The sequence below is a fragment of the Trachemys scripta genome, chromosome 2, assembly GCF_013100865.1.
Source record: "Trachemys scripta elegans isolate TJP31775 chromosome 2, CAS_Tse_1.0, whole genome shotgun sequence".
NCBI lineage: Eukaryota > Metazoa > Chordata > Testudines > Emydidae > Trachemys > Trachemys scripta.
In genome coordinates, this window is record NC_048299.1 from 175,938,051 (window position 1) to 175,956,515 (window position 18,465).

General features: G+C 44.0%; 1 protein-coding gene across 4 annotated transcripts in view; it reads left to right on the forward strand.

The window, feature by feature from the left end:
* The first annotated feature begins 2,661 nt into the window (after positions 1-2,661).
* The window catches only part of RANBP9 (RAN binding protein 9), a 68,479-nt gene continuing 52,675 nt past the window's right edge, over positions 2,662-18,465 (forward strand). For 3 of the 4 annotated variants that reach the window (XM_034762375.1, XM_034762374.1, XM_034762376.1), the window contains exon 1: positions 10,756-10,867. Coding sequence is in view for 1 of the 4 variants with exons in the window: in XM_034762373.1 (XP_034618264.1) it covers positions 2,940-3,354; positions 10,756-10,867 (527 nt within the window). In the remaining 3 variants the exon portion in view is untranslated. Of the gene's footprint in view, positions 3,355-10,755; positions 10,868-18,465 lie in introns of those variants that run through there. The other variant, XM_034762373.1, reaches the window with a different exon arrangement.

Consider the following 18,465-nt stretch of genomic DNA (forward strand, 5'->3'; position numbering starts at 1 on the left):
CAGCCGTGGCGCTCTGCTTCCTGCCGTTGGTGAGTGCAGGGGGGGACCTTTCCCCAAACCCCCTCCCCCGAGCAACATGGCTGGGGCCGGGGCAAGGGAAGAGGAGCAGGCTGGAGTCGCATTGCTCCGCTTCCCACCTCCGGCGAGTGCGGGGGGCGATCCTTTCCACAAGCTCCCTGCACTCACCAGCAGTGGGAAGCGGAGCGACGTGGCTGGGAGCTGGCGGAGTGGAGCAGGCTGGGGCCATGTTGGTCCGCTTCCCACTGCTGCCCATGAGTGTGTATGTGGGGACCTTTCCCCAGCCCCTCCATCCCTCCCCCAGCTACACGGCTGGGACAAGGGAAACGGAGCAGGCTGGGGCCATGTTGGTCCGCTTCCTGCCGCTGCGGTGAGTACCGGGGTGGCTGGGGGAAGAGGTGGAATGGGGGTGGGCCGGGGGTGGAAGGGTAAGAGGTGGGGCGGAGGGAGTTGCCCTGGGCCCCACACTCCCCTAGGGATGGCCCTGCCCCTTACAGTGGGCACAGCCCACAGTGGGGGACGGCTGAGGGATAGGGCTGGTCACCGGGGCTGGTGCTGCCGCGTATACAGCTTGCAGCTGCCTAGGGCACCATGAAATTTGGGGCAATTTGGTGCCCCGAATGTCATGGTGCCCTACACAGCTGCGTATGCTGCCTATGCCTAAGGACAGCCCTGTAGGGAGGGTTGCAGTACTGCTACCCTTACTTCTGCATTGCTCCCGGCAGCAGTGCTGCCTTCAGAGTTGGGCAGATGGAGAGCGGCGGTGGCTGGCTGGGAGCCCAGCTCTGAAGGCAGCACCTTGCTAGCAGCAGCGCAGCAGTAAGGAAGGCATGTTATGGTATTGCCACCTTTACTTCTGTGCTGCTGCTAGCGGGTGCTGCCTTTAGAGCTGGGCGCCTGGCCAACAGCCGCTGCTGTTCAGCCACCCAGCTCTGAAGTCAGCACAGAAGTACGGGTGGCAATACTGCAACTCCCCTAAAATAACCTTCTCCCCCACCCCGCAACTCTCTTTTGGATCAGGACCCCCAATTTGACCAACGCTGGTCTCCCCTGTAAAATCTGCATAGTATACGGTAAAAACACACAAAAGACCAGATTTCACGGTCCGTGATGGGTTTTTCATGGCCACGAATGTGGTAGGGCCCTATTTATTGGATTAACTTCTACTGGTGAGAGAGACAAACTTTTGAGTTCCACAGAACTCTTCTTCAGGTCTGGGATAGATACTCCCAGTGTCACAGCTAAATACAACCTTGAGCAGATAGAATATGTGCTAACTACTTATGCCAGTGGTTCTCAGCCCATGGCTCGCGGGCCACTTGAGGCCCAATCAGCACATAGCTACAGCCCATTGACATCCTCATGGCCAGACAGATAGTTACATATATAGTGTTTGGATGCAGCTCACATAACATAGAGAGCTGCATATGCAGCTCACAATGGTAAATAGGTTGAGAACTACTGAGTTACGCAAAATTAAGGGACCATTCAAGGTGAAATGGCCTGTTAACACTGCTGTAGTCACAGGACAAAAATGAGGGTTAGTGGGTTACAGATTGTTGTAATAAACCATAATCCAGTATCTTTATTAAGACAATGATTTTTAGTGTCAGCCAAAGTTATGAATGTAAGCTCCCAGGCTCATCCTTTGAAACTGTTATGTTGTAGGTTTCCTTTGAGGATGAGGACTGATGGGTCAGATATGGAGTGAGCGCTTTGTGAATAGCTGTAGTATGAATGTATTGAATTTTAGTACCTGGAACCAGGGAGAAAAACCCACTCTATGGGAGGAGCAACTCTTGAAGACCACAAGGAAGTACTCACTCCATGGACCATAGTTTAGGAATTGATACTCTAATTTCTTTCATATACAATAATCAAAGGTGTTCCTTGCAATAACTGTAGATTATTTTTTTCCTGACAATCTAAGAGGTATCATTCTTTTAAGATCAAATACATGCTAAGCAACAGATGCCTAGACCCCTCCACAGAACAGTGTTATCCTTTGCAGAGGAGAAGGCTTCTTGCCTGAAATCAACAAACCCAGTCTATAAAATAGGATTCTTGGACAGTAGCACCCTGAGGCAAGTGTGATCGTATTAACGCCTGTGAAGGGTGCTGGCTGCCACTAGTACAGCAGGGCAGTTCCCTCCCTCAGTCCCCCAAGCCTGTGCCTCACTCTACACAAGCCTGCATAGGGCTGCTTCACCCCAGGACTGCTCGATCCCACCCCTCTTGGCTCAGGGGTGAGAGTGGGCTGGGGAGGCCCCGCAGGATTTTTGCTGGCGCCGGTGGAGCTGCAGACCGCCGTCCCTCCTCCAGGCAGTCGCTCGTAGCCGGAGCTAGTCCCTGCTCAGTCCCCTCGGCCAAGCAGGACCGGGACAGGAGGGTCCCAGGCTCGGAGGAGACTAAGACCATGGGAAACATGCAGCCCTCCCTTGCAGCTGCCACGCTTTGCACTAGCCCCGGTGCACCAGCACCGCGCGGCCCAGGTTCCTTCGCCTTCACGCCTTCTCTCGTGCAGGAGCGGATTGGCCACCGCCCTCGCGCCCTGTGATTGGCGGAAGCTCCTCCTCCTCCTTCTCCTCGCGCCGCCGCGGGGAGCTGCTCAGCTGATCCGGGACGTTCCACCGCAGCAGCAGCGTCTGGCGCCGGCCTGGGGACCAGCCGCGGCGTCTCGCGCTCTCACCCCCGCCCCTCTGTCTTGCGCAGCGGCCCGAGCTCGAGCCCCCCGCGCGCGCCCCCTCCCCACTAGCCCCGGGTCTGTAACCGCCGCCTTCCTCCCCCGACTCCGGTTCCGGGCTACCCGTCTAACCCCCCCCCCCCCCCGCCTTGCTCCGCAGTGCCCGGGCCTGCCCGCCGCGCCCGCCCCGGAGACCGTCCGCAGACAGCCGCCGCGGCAGGAGGCGGCGGAGGCCGGGATGTCCGGGCAGCAGCAGCAGCTTCCGTTGACGGCGGCTCCCCAGGCCTCGGGGATCGCCGCCCCCGCCGCTAGCGCCGGCCCCGCGCCGGCCTCGGCCCCGGCGGCCGCCGCGCTACTGCTCCACCCGCCGCCTCCCCCACCACCGGCCACCGCGGCCCCGCCGCCTCCCCCGCCCCCGCCCGCCGCCGGGCCCCTGCCCGCCCTGGGCCTGCCGGCGGGGAGCAGCGCCCCGGCCGCCTTCCCGCACGGGGACCCGGCCCTCAACGAGCAGGAGAAGGAGCTGAAGCGGCGGCTGAAGCGTCTCTACCCGGCCGTGGACGAACAGGAAACACCGCTGCCCCGCTCCTGGAGCCCGAAGGACAAATTCAGCTACATCGGCCTCTCGCAGAACAACCTGCGGGTGCATTACAAAGGTGAGAGCCCGGCCCGCCGGGGGGCGCCTGCCCTGGGCTGGATGCGGGGCCCGGCCTCACCGTGGGGGCGCCCCCATCTGCCCACCTCCCGCCTGGACCGGGGCCCTCTGCCCCATGGAGCCGGGAGCTAGGCCACGTCTCTGTATATATAGACGCACACATCCTGGGGGTGAGGGGAACATGTACACATGCAGTCCCCATGGGGCCCTTTGACCAGTTCCCTGGAGGAGGGGGACTTGGGCTCCTGGTTTCTCATCTCAGTGCCCTTAAGTGTACTTAAGTCTACTCCCCTACTGGGTCCCCTCCTCACCTGGGTGGAAATCTCTCTTGGGAAAGGCACTAGCTTGATCGGGGAGAAGACATAACAAGAAATAACTCTTTCTGGAATTTGCTAAAGAGTTTACATTACCGGGGGTGATGATCCGGATTCCCCGTTTCCCCCTCCCCCATCCGAATATAAACCTGTGGGAGAGGAGGGGAAAGGCCCATCAGATCTTTTCTCCTTTCTCACTGGATTTTTGGGATGGGGGGGGGGGGCTATAAACTAGTAGACTTCCTCAGCCTGTCGATTCTGCTATCAAACGAGTTTGAGGACAAGCAGGAGAATAAAGCAGAATCGGCTTGGTGTCCTGTCTAGCTACAAAAATAAGCAGGATGTAATGCTTTTTGTCTAGAAATGGAGAGAACAAGGGCTATAGGGAGTTATAAGATCAGTAAATGTAAAACAACTAAACATGGAAATGTCAGGGAGGGGAAGCCACAGAGAAAACACATCTTGATTTGTAGGAAATGAAACATTTATGAAATAATAGAATTAAAAGTAGTCCCTGTATAAGTACTATACATAATGTTGAGAGTAGTAGTGTGGGTAATATTCAAGATTAATTTAAAATGTAGGAGAAAATAATCTCATACTTTGTGCTCAGGTTTCTCACAGATCAGTTTACAGTATTGTAAGGCTTTTATTTCAGAAGAAAAGATATACAAATTACATACGCTCATGTAAATCAGCCAGAGATAACAATAAGGTACTTTAAGTATTGGTTGTTGAGAAAATGTCATATAAGCGAGAAACATGAGTTCACCCTGACCTGAAAAAACACACATCTGGCATTCCACACCCAAGTCCTAAAGTAGAAGTGCTTCAGATTAAAAGCAGCTTCTGGGTTGGCAACGAAGGCGAGGTCAGATTGTAGTCAAAATGAGTATGGGGGCGGGGAGGAAAACCCCAAAGCCTTGTGGTTACCCTTTTTCAAAGTTTACAGAGGTGAAGCTCAAGTGAATTCTTGAGAAACATTTTACAGTTGATTGAAACAGGAGGAAGATGGCAATACAAAACACAAATCATATGATTTGGGTGCCAAGAAAGGTTAGATGTATTCTGTAAAATAACCTACAATAGACAGGTCCTAATCTATATTAAATGCAAAATATTCATTTTAAGTAACTCAAAATTTGATGTAAACATACAAAAGCCAATAAATTCAAATTTGGTAAGCCTTATCTTAGGCTTTTTGGTTTGAATTTTGTTTGGAGGACACCTAGAGTAAGTTAATAACAGTATGTCCTTATATTTGAGTTTTCTGGCTTTTGTTTGGATTTTTATTACTTTGATATTTTAGGAGTATTTTGTGTGTACTGGGATCTGGCTGCTGTAAAGATTCTCATAGCGAGAGTGTAGCTTTATGGTTAGCAAGTCCTCCACTTGTATTTTTGTTTTTTGCTGTGTGTTTTAAATAATAGTTTATAATCAGGTAGATATAGAATCTTTCTGATCTGTTTTAATGTGATAATATAGTTGTTTTTCTCTTTGCCCTATTCCTCATCTCTCCCACCAGCAGGAGGTAACCATGTGTTTTTGAAACATGGGCGACTACTTAGTGAACATTGGGCCCTCGAAAACTAGGGAGATAGTTGCCATAAAAGTACATTGACTAAGTTGTGTCACTAATTACTGTTAACTTAATCTTACTTGACAATGCGGGGGTTAAGGATGAATAGACCACTAGGGGTCACCAGACTAGTCCAGGGGAATGTGGATCAGAAGTGGAATGGGTGAGGGGCAACTGTAATACACTTAGCTTCCTCTCTTTCCTCTAATTGAAATGTGCTATATTATTAAAGCAGTGAATGGCTCCTTGAAAACTTCCCATCTTTTCCCTCCCTGTTCCATTGTCCCCTTTAATTTTGGCCTGGTCTACACTAAGAATTTACATTGGTATAGCTATGCCATTGTAGTGTTTTAAGTGTAGACAAACCGGTAGACAGGCATTGGAGTAGCTCCTATATAGGCTGGTAGCCCAAGCTTTGCTTCTTTGCTTTTGCAACTTTTGGCTAAGCTATGAGTGGCACTAAGAGACACCACCCCCACTTCTCTGTACCTATTTGTGAGGGGAGAACTAAAAGAAAATAAATGAGAAAAAAACAAAATATTAAGAGACAAAAACAAGCAAGACAAAACAAAAAGGAAATAGGTCAGGATGGAGAATGGATGATTGAAATAAGGAAAGATGGTATCAAGTGTGTTCTTGCATTGTATAGAATGTCACTCATTGCAAAACAATTTCAAATAGGGCTCCAATTAAAGAAAAGGTTCAGCCTCTCTAATTTTGTAAAGTGCTGGCACAGGCAGTACACCTTGAGCTATCTAGGCAATGGGGAAAGAACAGGAGGCTGTGTTTGTTTTTGTAAAGATTTTGATTGGCACATTTGGATTGGGGAGAGATTTGTGGGATCCTCCATCAGTCCACTTGAAAAATAGATCCAGTCGAGAAGCATACAAGACCCCAAAAAATGACTCCCTTAGAATCATAGTGTTGGAAGTGACCTCAGGAGGTCATCTAGTCCAATCCCCAGCTGAAAGCAGGACCAACACCAACTAAATCATCCTTCTTCCTCTGTCTTGTTTTTGTATCTTAAACACATTTATTTAAGCTTCCTCTGTTGCCCCTGCAACATTCTGATAGAATCAACTTTTCTGGAGGCATTTGTTCCTTATCTGTGAGTGGCACTGTTCTGATAACATCATTCCCCCCCCCCCCCCAAACATTTTCCCTCTTCTTTTCCCTTCCACCTGTTTCTTTCCCCTCCTGTTTAATGTCCCAAGTGAACTTGCCTCTCTGATGGGAGGTTTTCTTTGTGAAATATTGAAGATGAAGGGAAGAGGAGAGAAGTAAGTTAAAGGTAGGAAAATCCTGCCATCGAGTTAGCTGTATGGAAAAAGTGTAGAGGTCAGTATGTCATTTGCAGGCCACATTTTGACCTCCCAGATATTAGTGTGCAATATCTTAAAATCCTAACATGCCTATGAAAAAATAATTGTGTGAAAAAGCCACAATCAGTCTGTCCTCTGATTATTTTTTCAGATCACTTAATAATTTGAACATACTGACATATTGCCAGATTTGAGGCTTATGTTTTCTTTGGTTTATGAGAAAAAGGAAATCCATATCTCCGATGGAATTTGAGGGTTTGTAATTTTCCTGCCCTCCACCAGATAGTCCATACAGAGCTTCAGGTAGACAGAATGTCTTTTCCCAGCCTGGACAGTTGTGCTGCTTCACACTGCATGAATAGCATTCACTGGATCATTGTCTTTTTGTCAGCCTACTATAGAGCACTTGAACTAATCAGATCTGTCTCAAAAGGAGATATTGGCTACCAGCTCAAGGTGCAAGAGGAAGGACTACAGTCTGATGGCATTAAGATGATGAAAACATGCCTTGAGCATACTTTCTCAGGGGCAAACAAAAATCAAAGATTGCTGCCAAAACTGAACAACATTGTCCATCTGAAACATACCCTCATAAAAATGGTGAGACTGTGTGTGAGGGGAGCATCTAGCTGTCCTCACATCACCTATCAGAACCAGCATAATTTCTTCCCAGAACTTCTGAGTCAGTCATTCAGTTATGTATTTCAGAAATTCCGATTCTTAATTCTATAGTTTTATCAAAGTTTAGACACAGAAAAAATTACATATATGGGCATCGGTAATACCTCACTTATGTTTCTTAAATTGGTCACAAAATAAATATAAAATAGGAATAAGCTGAAATTAAGCCCTTTGGAACACAACAAACTATTTACCTGTTGATTAGAATTGACCTAGCACTATTTACATTGATTACTTAGACTTTTCTTGGTATATCTTCATAAACAAGAAAGGTAAAACCATTTCAGAAAAACATGTTTCTGTCAACTTTCTAATATACCTTTCATTGTCATCTAACAGTCCTTAGCTGAAGGTGAGAACGTTAATCAGACATAAAGGTCCATTTTTATAGGGTAAAAGCCACAACAAAATGGAATTACTGTGAAAATATGATCTTTGAATTATTGATTTAAATATTTTTAAAATTTTTGTTTATTCACAATAAAATGTGAAATGAAAATGTTCCAGTGATCTTCTAACATGTTAATGTTCACTGAAACTAACTGATAGTTATGTTTTCTAATACTGTGTATGTGATCATAAGCCAAAAAGTAGCAGGATTTAATTGCAAAGATATTCATAAAGAGATTTATCTAAATAGACAGGACAAAACCATAAGCGGTACAGTTTTTAAAACAAAAAATCAGTAATCCTGATTGGTTTGTTTTTTAATTTGCTGTTTCCTAGAAACAGACTTCATTTAGGTCACCTGTCTGGTGATTGCCTAAACAAAATGGGCAAAAATGATACAATTTGAATAAATAGCCATCAATAGGATTTTTTTCAGTGAGGCTTTGGCGAATAGATATTAACCACACCTTTGTTGACAGTGCAGTCTTTTCTTTCAGTGTAAAGACAAGTCCTCTCTGAATTGCCTCTAATGCCAAGTTAAAAATCTTCTAGCTGACTTCCAGTGCATCCAGTTGTATATCTATATTTCCCTAATAAACAAAAGGGAAGGATCTGGTTGTGGTAATCCTGAATAGTTTTTTCAGGACCACTTAAAGTACCACCAAACCAACATTGTGCAAGAATGGCAAAGTGACTCTGTTTTGATTGCCATTGTAACACAGACAGCAAAGTTGGGATCTAATTTTGCCCGATTAAAACCAAGTGTAATCTGTGGACGAAATTGAGGTAAGACAGTATTCAACAGACCATTTTTTGGTCTCATTAAAACCTTTCCCCACTTGTTTACTGAGAGTAGTTTTGTTCTTATTTCTCAGCTGGCTCACAGTTGTCTGCTAAAACTATCAAAAATCAGATTTTGGAACTTTATTTATATAGCTGTATTTTAGGAGTGTAAGGTCGTGAATAGCTTTGTCCAGATGGGTACTCCCATTGACTTAAGTAGGATTACTTTACTCAGTGTTTGTGAAGGTATGTGCTTAGAGCAGCGGTTCTCAAACTGGGGGTCAGGACCCCAATGTGGGTCATGACCCCATTCTAATGGGGTGGCCAGGGCTGGTGTTAAACTTGCTGAAGCCCAAGCCCACCACTTGGGGCCAAAGCTTGATACCCGCTGCCTCAGGCTTTGGCTTCAGCTCTGGGTAGAGGGGCTCAGGATAGAGGACCCCCTGGCCAGGGCTGAAGCCCCGCGGATCAAGAGGCTTTGGCTCTCTTCTCCCCCCCCATCCCCCTTTGCCCAGGGCAGCAAGTCTCTGGCAGGCTCAGGCTTCGGTCCCCACTTCTGGGGTTGTGTAATAATTTTTGTTGTCAGAAGGGGGTCGTGATGCAATGAAGTTTGAGAACTTCTGGGTTAGAGCTTTGAGGATTGAGCCTACATATTACATTTTTGAAAGCTTAAAAATGTCATTTTCAGTAGATGCTAAATTATTATGTTCCAACTGGCTTTTTCAAATGTGATTTTTTTTTTTATGCTTAGATATTTTTTTTTTTTTTGACACTTTGTTTTACTTCAGAACCAATTTTCAATTTGTAAATGCCCGAAAAGTCTTTAAGGTAATCAACAGGAATGTCTAGCTGCTATAATAAAAGCAGGAAGCCCTATTCATAGAATGTTGTAGCCTCCAAACTTTTAAAACATTTTTGGACAAAGTCAAAGTTTAAACTTGAAAAAGTTAGTTATTGTAATTAGTTGTATGAAAGGCCCACACAAATAGCGGAAACTGACTTGAATATACAGTGGAAGCAGTTTAACTACAAAATCACTGTCAAATGCATAAAGTAAACTTGGGAACGTATTTTTTCTGTAGTCAGTCCTTTGGTTTTACTTGTAACAGGTTGAAATTTTTTTTTAACACAAGTAATTTCTAAATAAATGGTACCACCTTTAAACAGGACAGTCAGAGTTCATGCTCTGCTCACAAGCTTCAGAGAGGTCCCTTTAAGGCTTTGGCTGCTTAATAGGCCCAAGGACTTCTGTATAGCCAAGTATGGCAACTGAATTTATGGCATCTAAACAATGAACTGCTAGCACTTAAGAACAAAACAAAAACTTATTCTGGAACTTCTAGAGCTGTAGGTTTGCTTATTACTCTAATTGAATCAGCCTGGGATAATTATAACTTACCGGTGTTGAGAAATACAATAAATGCATTCAGTCTTGTAATTTGACTACATGGCAGGAGCATGACTTGACAGCAGAAAATAAATAAAGGCTATATATAAACTTCAGTAAAAAATCAATGTTGGATTATTCAAACAATTTTAGATAAAAAAGAGGTTATTAATGACACTACTAAAGGTAGTACACAACTAGAAAATGAAAAGTTGTCCAAGGCCAAAAATACAGAGACTAGGACTTCTTGCAGTAGCAGATTGATATAGCATTTGCTCTTTTGTAACAAAAAGAGTAGGATCTGTGTTTACTTATTTGAAGACTTTATGAGGTTAATGCATTGTTGAAATCAAAGAAATTCAGAACATGGAAATAAGCTACCTACTGTGCTTGCTATAAAGTAACTGACAGTTCTATTGTAGACAATAGTAACAAAATATCTTGAAATTGTTTAAAGAAATGTAAGTATACCAAGCAGTAGATTAAAATCAATTGTATCACATTTCAGTTTCTAAAAATCAGTAAATGCTGTGCAACTGAGAAGCCATGCAACGCTTTCAAGACTTATTATGTGGACTGTTGTCACAATCATATATCCACATTTTATTGCAAACAGAATGAATCTTGTTTTGTAATTGTTTGTTTTCAGATAACTGTAAAGCCTTTTTAAAGCAGCAGTCATTGAGTACCTCTCTCAGCTTGTTTAGACAAGGGACAATGGCTAGCATATTCTAGAACATGTTCATAAGAAGGAACATTGCTTCATATGCTGTTCCATTCACAAATATTGAGAGTCTGATCAGAAATTTTTTATGCACAGAAGTAAATTGACTACCCAAAGTAAATCCTTTATTTTGAATGACTGGCTTGTACGCTGTCAAACTTGCACTTCTACAGTTTACTAATTTAAAATATACTTTAGATTTTTAATGTGACTGTTTTGCAGGTCATGGCAAAACTCCAAAGGATGCTGCTTCAGTTCGAGCCACACATCCTATACCTGCAGCTTGTGGAATATACTATTTTGAAGTTAAAATTGTCAGTAAAGGAAGAGATGGGTAAGCATTGAATGTATCCGTTTGTTTTCATATTATTTTCTGCCTTTCTGGAAGAGTTGCACTTTACATATTTCTACAACTCCATACCAGTTTTCATTTAATCAGTCTGATCGCTTCAAAGTCAAAACAGATTATTCAATTAAAAATACTTTATAGCAACTAGATGGCTCAGGAGACTGGTAACAATGCATATAGTGAGCTTTTCACCTCTCACCGTTTTAAAGCTAGCCTTCTTCATTACTGACCAGAAACTACCATCTGGCAGCCTGTGTTAGATGAATTAGTAGTCTTAGTTCATTTCCCAATAGTTAAGTGTCCTGGTTATAAAAAACACCATAATTAGCATCCTTGTTGGCAGTTTTGGCAGAGGAGTTATGGATTGAATGGCCACAAAGACTGAGTCTGCTCTCTTAGGTGTAGTCCTTTCATAATGTTGTCAAGCTAACGGCACAGCTACCACCCAATACTGTCCATTGTGTGGCCAAATAGAGAAGTTTATTGTCTGGGACTGTCAATCCAGCACCTTTTTCAAGTACTGTATTAATTTAAAAAAGTAAATTACGTGTGTGTATATTAAACTACTTGGCAATGAACTGTTGTTGAAAACATTTCAAATGTTAAATGTGCTGAGTAGATATTTAGTAATTAAGCAATGATCCCATGGAAAGAATACAAGCTCTTGAACAGTTGAGCGAGTACAGCTGCTATTTTCCAGAGTATTTTGGTTTGAAAGTTGTCATGAGACTCTCTCTTTTATCTCAGAACTTTTAGACTGCATTGCTTTATAAAAAGGCATATTATCTAACTAAGGCAGGTAAGGGCTTACTGGGAAAATTCTGACATGTGAATAAATAAAGGTGGATTGGCAAATATGCCTCAATTATATGGGGAACATTTGTCTTTCATTTTTTGGTGGGGAAGTTCTAAAAGCAGTAGTGTGTGTGTGTGTGTATATATATAGTATATGTAGTCCCTCAAAGTCTCCCAAGCAAAAAAATATATATACCAGTAGACAAAAGGTTACCCATTACCTCAAGGAGGATTTGCTGGTGCCTTAAAAAGAAGGTGAAGTGATGGGACAAAGTGAAATTAACTGTACTTGACACCTTTAATGAAGCTGAATAATCTTGGCAAGAGAAAAAAAAACTGTCAAAAAAAATTCCTGGCATAGGGCATCTCAAAGTCAATTTCATGCTTGTACAACACCTGTAACAACGAAACACCAATACTACTCAGGCCTTTAGGTGCTATCACAATAGTTACTAAACCACATTGGAGAATGATTATTCACCTTTTGTCAGAGCAACACCACAAAAGTGTTATAGTGGGCAGTCCCTCAAAGTCCCCCAAGCAAAAAAATAAATTAAATAAATATATATAGGGTATATTTTTATTTATATATTAATGGGTAACCTTTTGTCTACTGGTCAGAGCATTGACTAGATAGGTACATGTTGGGAGGACAGCCTCTCAACAGAATATGGAGCAAGGACAGGAAGCCAGTTGAGGGATTGTAGGAGGAGTTGGGGGATCAGAAGAGGAAGTTTACTAAAGCAGTCTTTTGGATCGATGCATGGTGAGAGTTTAAAAGACTATTTACAGCATGTCAAGTGACTGCTAGTGCATGAACAAAGATTTTGGCAGTGAGAATAGTGGGGAAAGAGTGGATTTTTGATTGAGTTAATGTGGAAGAAGCAAAGGAGACTGGATATGGGGTGGGAAGGGATTAACAGTGAGTTATAAATCAGATTACACTGAGGTTGCAGGCCTGGGAGACCAGAAGCATAATAGTAGTCAGTGGAGATAAAGGAGTTAGAGGAGAGAAATATAATTAGTTTGGTTTTGGAATGATTAAATTTGAGATGATGGCTGCACATGAGGGTGCCCTAAAGTTTCCTCTTGGAAGCTTGGAGCTCTCTAAGACAACTTTTTGGACGTTCATGATGTGATGGCCTCTGTGGCTTACCTAACTCCTGACAGTTCAGCCATCCCACCTTGTTTTTCCAAGTGCCTGTCTCAGGGTATGTCTGCACTTCAAGAGCTATACTGGCCCAACTGGGTTGCTTCAACCACTGCACTGTGCTGTAGACACTAGCTACAGCAATGGAAGGGGTTTGACCATCATTATAGTAAATCCAACCTCCAGAAAGGCAATAACTAGGTAGATGGAAGGAAGCCTACTCCAAAGAGCCAAACAATATAGCTTAAGGCAAAAGGCAACAAGTAACTCTAACAAACGGTGAAGGGAAAGGGGAAGGAAAAATGAAGGTAATAGTATAGTATTGAGATTATAAGCTCTTTGGAACAGGGACCATCTTGTTCTGTTTTGTACATACCTCACATAGTGAGGTCTTAGTCCATGATGGTTGGGGAGCTCATAGGTGCCACCACAGTACAAATAAACAATTGCACAAGTTGATTGTGTCCAATTTCTTTAAAATGTGTTAATTTAAAAAAAAAAAATCAACCAACCACTGCTTTGTTTCTATTATTTGCTTTGTTATCCTGTGCCTCTTTCTGGATAGTTTTACTCCTTAAGCCTCTGCCTGTTTCTAGAGTCTGTCTGGTTTTCATCTTCCTCTTAACTCTGCCTCTTCCCCACCTCCTCCCCTTTGTTCTGGTGGTGCTGTGTGGAACATTGGGAAAGGAGGTGGAAATGGTGAAAGGTGAGGGAGGAGGAATTGAGGGGAGTGGAGGAACAAGGTGTAGGCATGGAGAAGAGGGAATGGGGAAAAGTATGGCAATAAGGACCAGGAGACATGGAAAGACAGAATAAGTCATAACTAAATGTCAACAAGAACTCCTCTTCCTTCAGTTGGAAGTGTTAATGGTGTTGATTTGGAGAAATGCAGGCTCAGCATCAGGAGGAATGTTTAAATATCAGTCTGTAAAAGTGTACAAGCCTCTGCTGATCCAGCAGCTTTTTTGGAGAGCTGGAGACTTCTAAGGTTTGATTATGGTGCCTGGGAAGCAACTGTTAGGACTCATCATCAGTGGGCAAGGCCACAATGTCTCCAGTGAGAAGGGTGGATAGGGCATGGTGAGGAACCTTAAAACAAAAACATATGCTCCCTTCAGTCTCTTGGCTGTCGAGCTAAAAATACTGCTTCCAGAAAAGTCTATTCACGCATTTAAAAATAATGGGAGTGATGCCTTGTTTCAAATATTAACTGCAATGCACTGTCACTTACTGTTATAGGCAACCCTTTTCAGTATAAAAAAACCACATTTGTGCTTTGGTAAACCTTGGGTATCACAGTAATTACTGTCAAAATATTCCGTGATGCACTTGGGGAAATGTTTCTTGATTATTGTATCAATGAGATGGTTGTATATTAAACCTTTCTCTAAGGTGTTGAATGCATTCCTTATTTATTGTAATTTTGTTATTGGAAAACTGAAGTCAGTCAGTTTTTTTCTGTGACTACTCAAAAACATAAACTTCATGTTCAGGAAAATGAGTGGCCAATAGCACTTGTCTGAGTTGGGCATTGCATAATCAAGCACTTTGCTAGCTTCTGCACACAGCTCTTAATGCACACAGTCTGATCTTGGTCTCTAGAATGGTTACTGAACTATGCCAAATTTTGGTGGTCTAGGGTTGATGATAAATGGAGCTTGGATGAGATCACTAATCCATTTTTTCTTTAGTGACCTTCATTGAGATTTGAGCCACGGTCTCCAGACCCACTGTAGAATCATAGAAATGTAGGACTGGAAGGGACCTCAAGAGGTCATCCACAACCTCCCTAGGAAACTTATTTCCATGCTTAACTACCCTGACAGGAAGTTTTTCCTAGTGTCCAACCTAAACCGCCCTTGCTGCAATTTAAGCCCATTGCTTCTTTTCCTATCCTTAGAGATTAAGGAGAACAATTTTTTCACCTTCCTTCTTGTAACAACCTTTTATTGAAAACTATTATGTCCCTCCTCAGTCTTCTCTTCTCCAGACTAAACAAACCTAGTTGTTTCAATCTTTCCTCATAGGTCATGTTTTCTAGACCTTTAATCGTTTTTGTTGCTCTTTTCTGGACTTCCTTCAGTTTGTTCACATCTTTCCTAAAATGTGGCATCCAAAAGTGGACACAGTACTTGAGGTGAGGCCTTGTCAGTGTGGAGTAGAGTGGAAGAGTCTTGCTTAGAACACTCCTGCTAATAAATCCCAGAATGATTTTTTTTTTTTTTTTTTTTTTTTTGAAACAGCATTACACTGACTCACATTTAACTTGTGATCCACTATAGGCCCCAGATTCCTTTCTCCAGTACTCCTTCCTAGGCAGTCATTTCCCATTTTGTATGTATGTAACTGATTGTTCCTTCCTAAGTGGAGTACTTTGCATTTGTCCTTATTGAATTTCATCCTATTTACTTCAGACCATTTCTCCAGTTTGTCCAGATCGTTTTGAATTTTAATCCTGTCCTTCGAAGCACTTGCAATACCTCCCAGCTTATTGTCCGTGAACTTTATAACTGTACTCCCTATGCCATTGTTTAAATAATTGAAGAGAATTGAACAGAACGGGACTCAAGACTGATCCCTGTAGGATCCCACTCAATATGACCTTTCAACTTGACTCTGAACCACTCATAACTACTCTCTGGGACAGTGAGACAGTATCAAAAGCATTACTAAAGTCAAAATATACCACATCTACTGCTTTCCTCCTATTCATAAGGCTTGTTACCCTGTTAAAGAAAGCTCTTCAGTTTGTTTTACATGTTTTGTTCTTGACAAATCCATGTTGATTGGTACTTAGCACCTTATTATCTTCTAAGTATTTGCAAAATGATTGCTTGATTATTTGTCCCATTATCTTTCTGGGTATTGAAGTTAAACTGACTGGTCTGTAATTCCCTGGATTGTCCTTATTCTCCTTTTTATTGATTGGCACTATATTTGCCCTCTTCTAGTGCTCTGGAATCTCTCCCAAGATAATTGCTAATGGCTCAGATATCTCCTCAGTCAGCTCCTTGAGTATTCTAGGATGGATTTCATCAGGTCTTGGGGCCTTGAAGACATCTAACTAGTCTGAGTGATTTTTAGCATGTTCTTCTTCAAATAGCGTTCTTATGGGTGCTCCACTGTAGGTGTGTCTGCGTCCCTACACTTCTGATCAGAGGTCTTTGGTAGCAGTGTCTGTTCAGCCCGCACATGTGCTCTCCCCCACTCATGCTCTGCCTTGAGGCTAACTAGCGCTGCGTGGGCTAACACCCTCCTTTCCTTCTCAGCTGCCCCTGGATAGAGATACTTTACCTGTTAGAATCCCTTTATCTTAGACATTCTTAGTGTTTTCGTTCACGTTTTTGTCTTCGTGTGATAGGGTTTCAGTTACATTTTTTTCTTCCCTGTTAAATAAACAAATAAATAAAATATATTTTAAAAATAAAAATAAAAAACTTTATCCTCCTCTCCCCCCCCCAAATTGTCTCCAACAAGGGGCATGCTCAGTTCTCCCGGGCTTAAGAGGTGCCTCTCCTGCAGGGAGACCATACCAGTAACAGACGGACATTCCCACTGTGTCCATTGCCTCAGAGAGGCCCATGTTCCACAGAAGTTTACTTTTTGCCAGTAGCTAAAAAGCCTGATTCTGAAAAAAACTGGAACTAAAACTGAAACTACTCCTGATGGAGGGACCTCTGCAACCGACCCAGTTCCTGAATCTCCTCGCTGACGTGAGCCATCACTGCAGCCTTCTACTCCAAAGGGGGTGAACCAAGGAAGAAACCTTCAGATTCCCTGCGTAAGATCTCCCAAAAAAGAGAGCTACGAGCCCTCACAGTGAGCCCCAAAACAGCCAGAGGAGATCTCCGACACGTTTGGTCATTTCAGTACCGATGGCTCCTAAGCATGGAACCAACAAATCGCATGGGTCATTCAGTGCAGTCACCCCTAGTAAGCCAAGGACCCTATAGGCACAGGTGCTGAGGCAGTGGTACCACCAGTCATAGACAGGAGTACGGGCTGTACCGCTGCCTCCGTGAAGACAGCACCAGTGTGGAAGACCTCTGTACTGATGACAGCTAGACAGCCTTGTTCAGACTGCTCATCTCGGCCAATGTTGCCAGATTCCTTGCTCAGCAATGGAAAGCCCTGACAGTACTGATTGCCATGGTACCATAGGAATTTTGGTTTTCTAAGGACCTGGTGGTATCTGAGACCCCAGAGTCCCTTTACTTGGTACTGGGGCCCCAGTACTGGGCACGACTTGACCACCGGAGTCACCACTGGTACTGAGCCGTTCACCTTCAGTCTCCTTGTCTGCTCCACCAATATCCAGCGGAGACTCACATAACAACCAGGAGGGTGCTCTCTCTTGCCACTTTTGTTATGCTCCCTCCCACCATCAATCTGGGCCTTCCCAGACACACCTTTGTTCTGGACCTCAACCACCAGGATATGACTAGCAATGGGCTCTGCCACCCATGCCCTTTCCACCATCTCAATGGCCTTACTGGGTCCATGGGTGGCCTATAGACACCATACCTCCTGGACAGCTAGTGTCACCCCCTGGGAATCCGTGAGGTTCCTCCCTCTGCCTCCATATTTAGAGCCTCCGAGGAAATTTTTGAGCAACGGGAGATTGGACTAGAAGAAGAGGCCACACCGCAATCTAATTTCTCTTCCTCCTCTCCAGACGAGGCAGTGATGCCCCCTCCTGCATCCATGGCAGAGGTTTACAGGCTTTTTCAGGACCTTACAAAGAGGGTGGTGGATACACTGAAAATCCCTCTTGAGGAGGTGAAGGACACCCACCATAAGTTGCTGGACATTTTACATACATCCTCCTCGAGGATTGCCCTCCCCATCAACGAGGCCGCTTTTGGATCTGGCCAAGCTCATATGGTAAGCACCAGCACTGGCCACGCCGACATGTGAAAGAGCCAGCAAAAGGTATTATGTACCACTCAAGGATATAGAATTTCTCTTCTCTCACTTTTCGCCTGATTCCATCGTGGTGGATGCAGTGAACTCCAGTGGCCATCAGCATCACTCGAAATCCACCCCTTACGATAGGGACTGGAAAAGACTTGACTTGTTTGTGAGGAAGGCCTGCTCTTCTGCAAATTTTCAATTCCAAATTGCAAACTACCAGGCCCTAACGGACAAATAAAATCATATGAACTATGCCAAACTTAACACCTTTATTGACTACCTGCCAGAGTCACACAGAGACCGGTTTCATGCCATCATTCATGAGGGACAGTTAGTGGAGAGAATAGCACTCTAGCCCGCACTAGATACCATGGATGCTGTGGTCCGCTCGATTTCAACATCGGTTGTGATGCAACGGGTTTTGGGGCTGTTGAAGGAGGTTCAGATAATGGTCAAGGACCTCCCGTTTAAAGGCTCAAAACTGTAGATAAAACCAATGCCTCACTCTACACTCTGAAAGACTTTAGGGCCACACTATGGTCACTGGGATCTATATACCTGGACAGAAAAGGAAATTTAGTCCTCAGTCTTCTCATAAGTCACATCTGACCCAGTACACGCCACAGCAGAAAATGTCCAAATTTCAGAGGTGCAGACCATCTGGTCCTCCATGTCACAACCTTTCACCTCAAACCACCAGTTTTGACACGTTGGTCACGGCCCT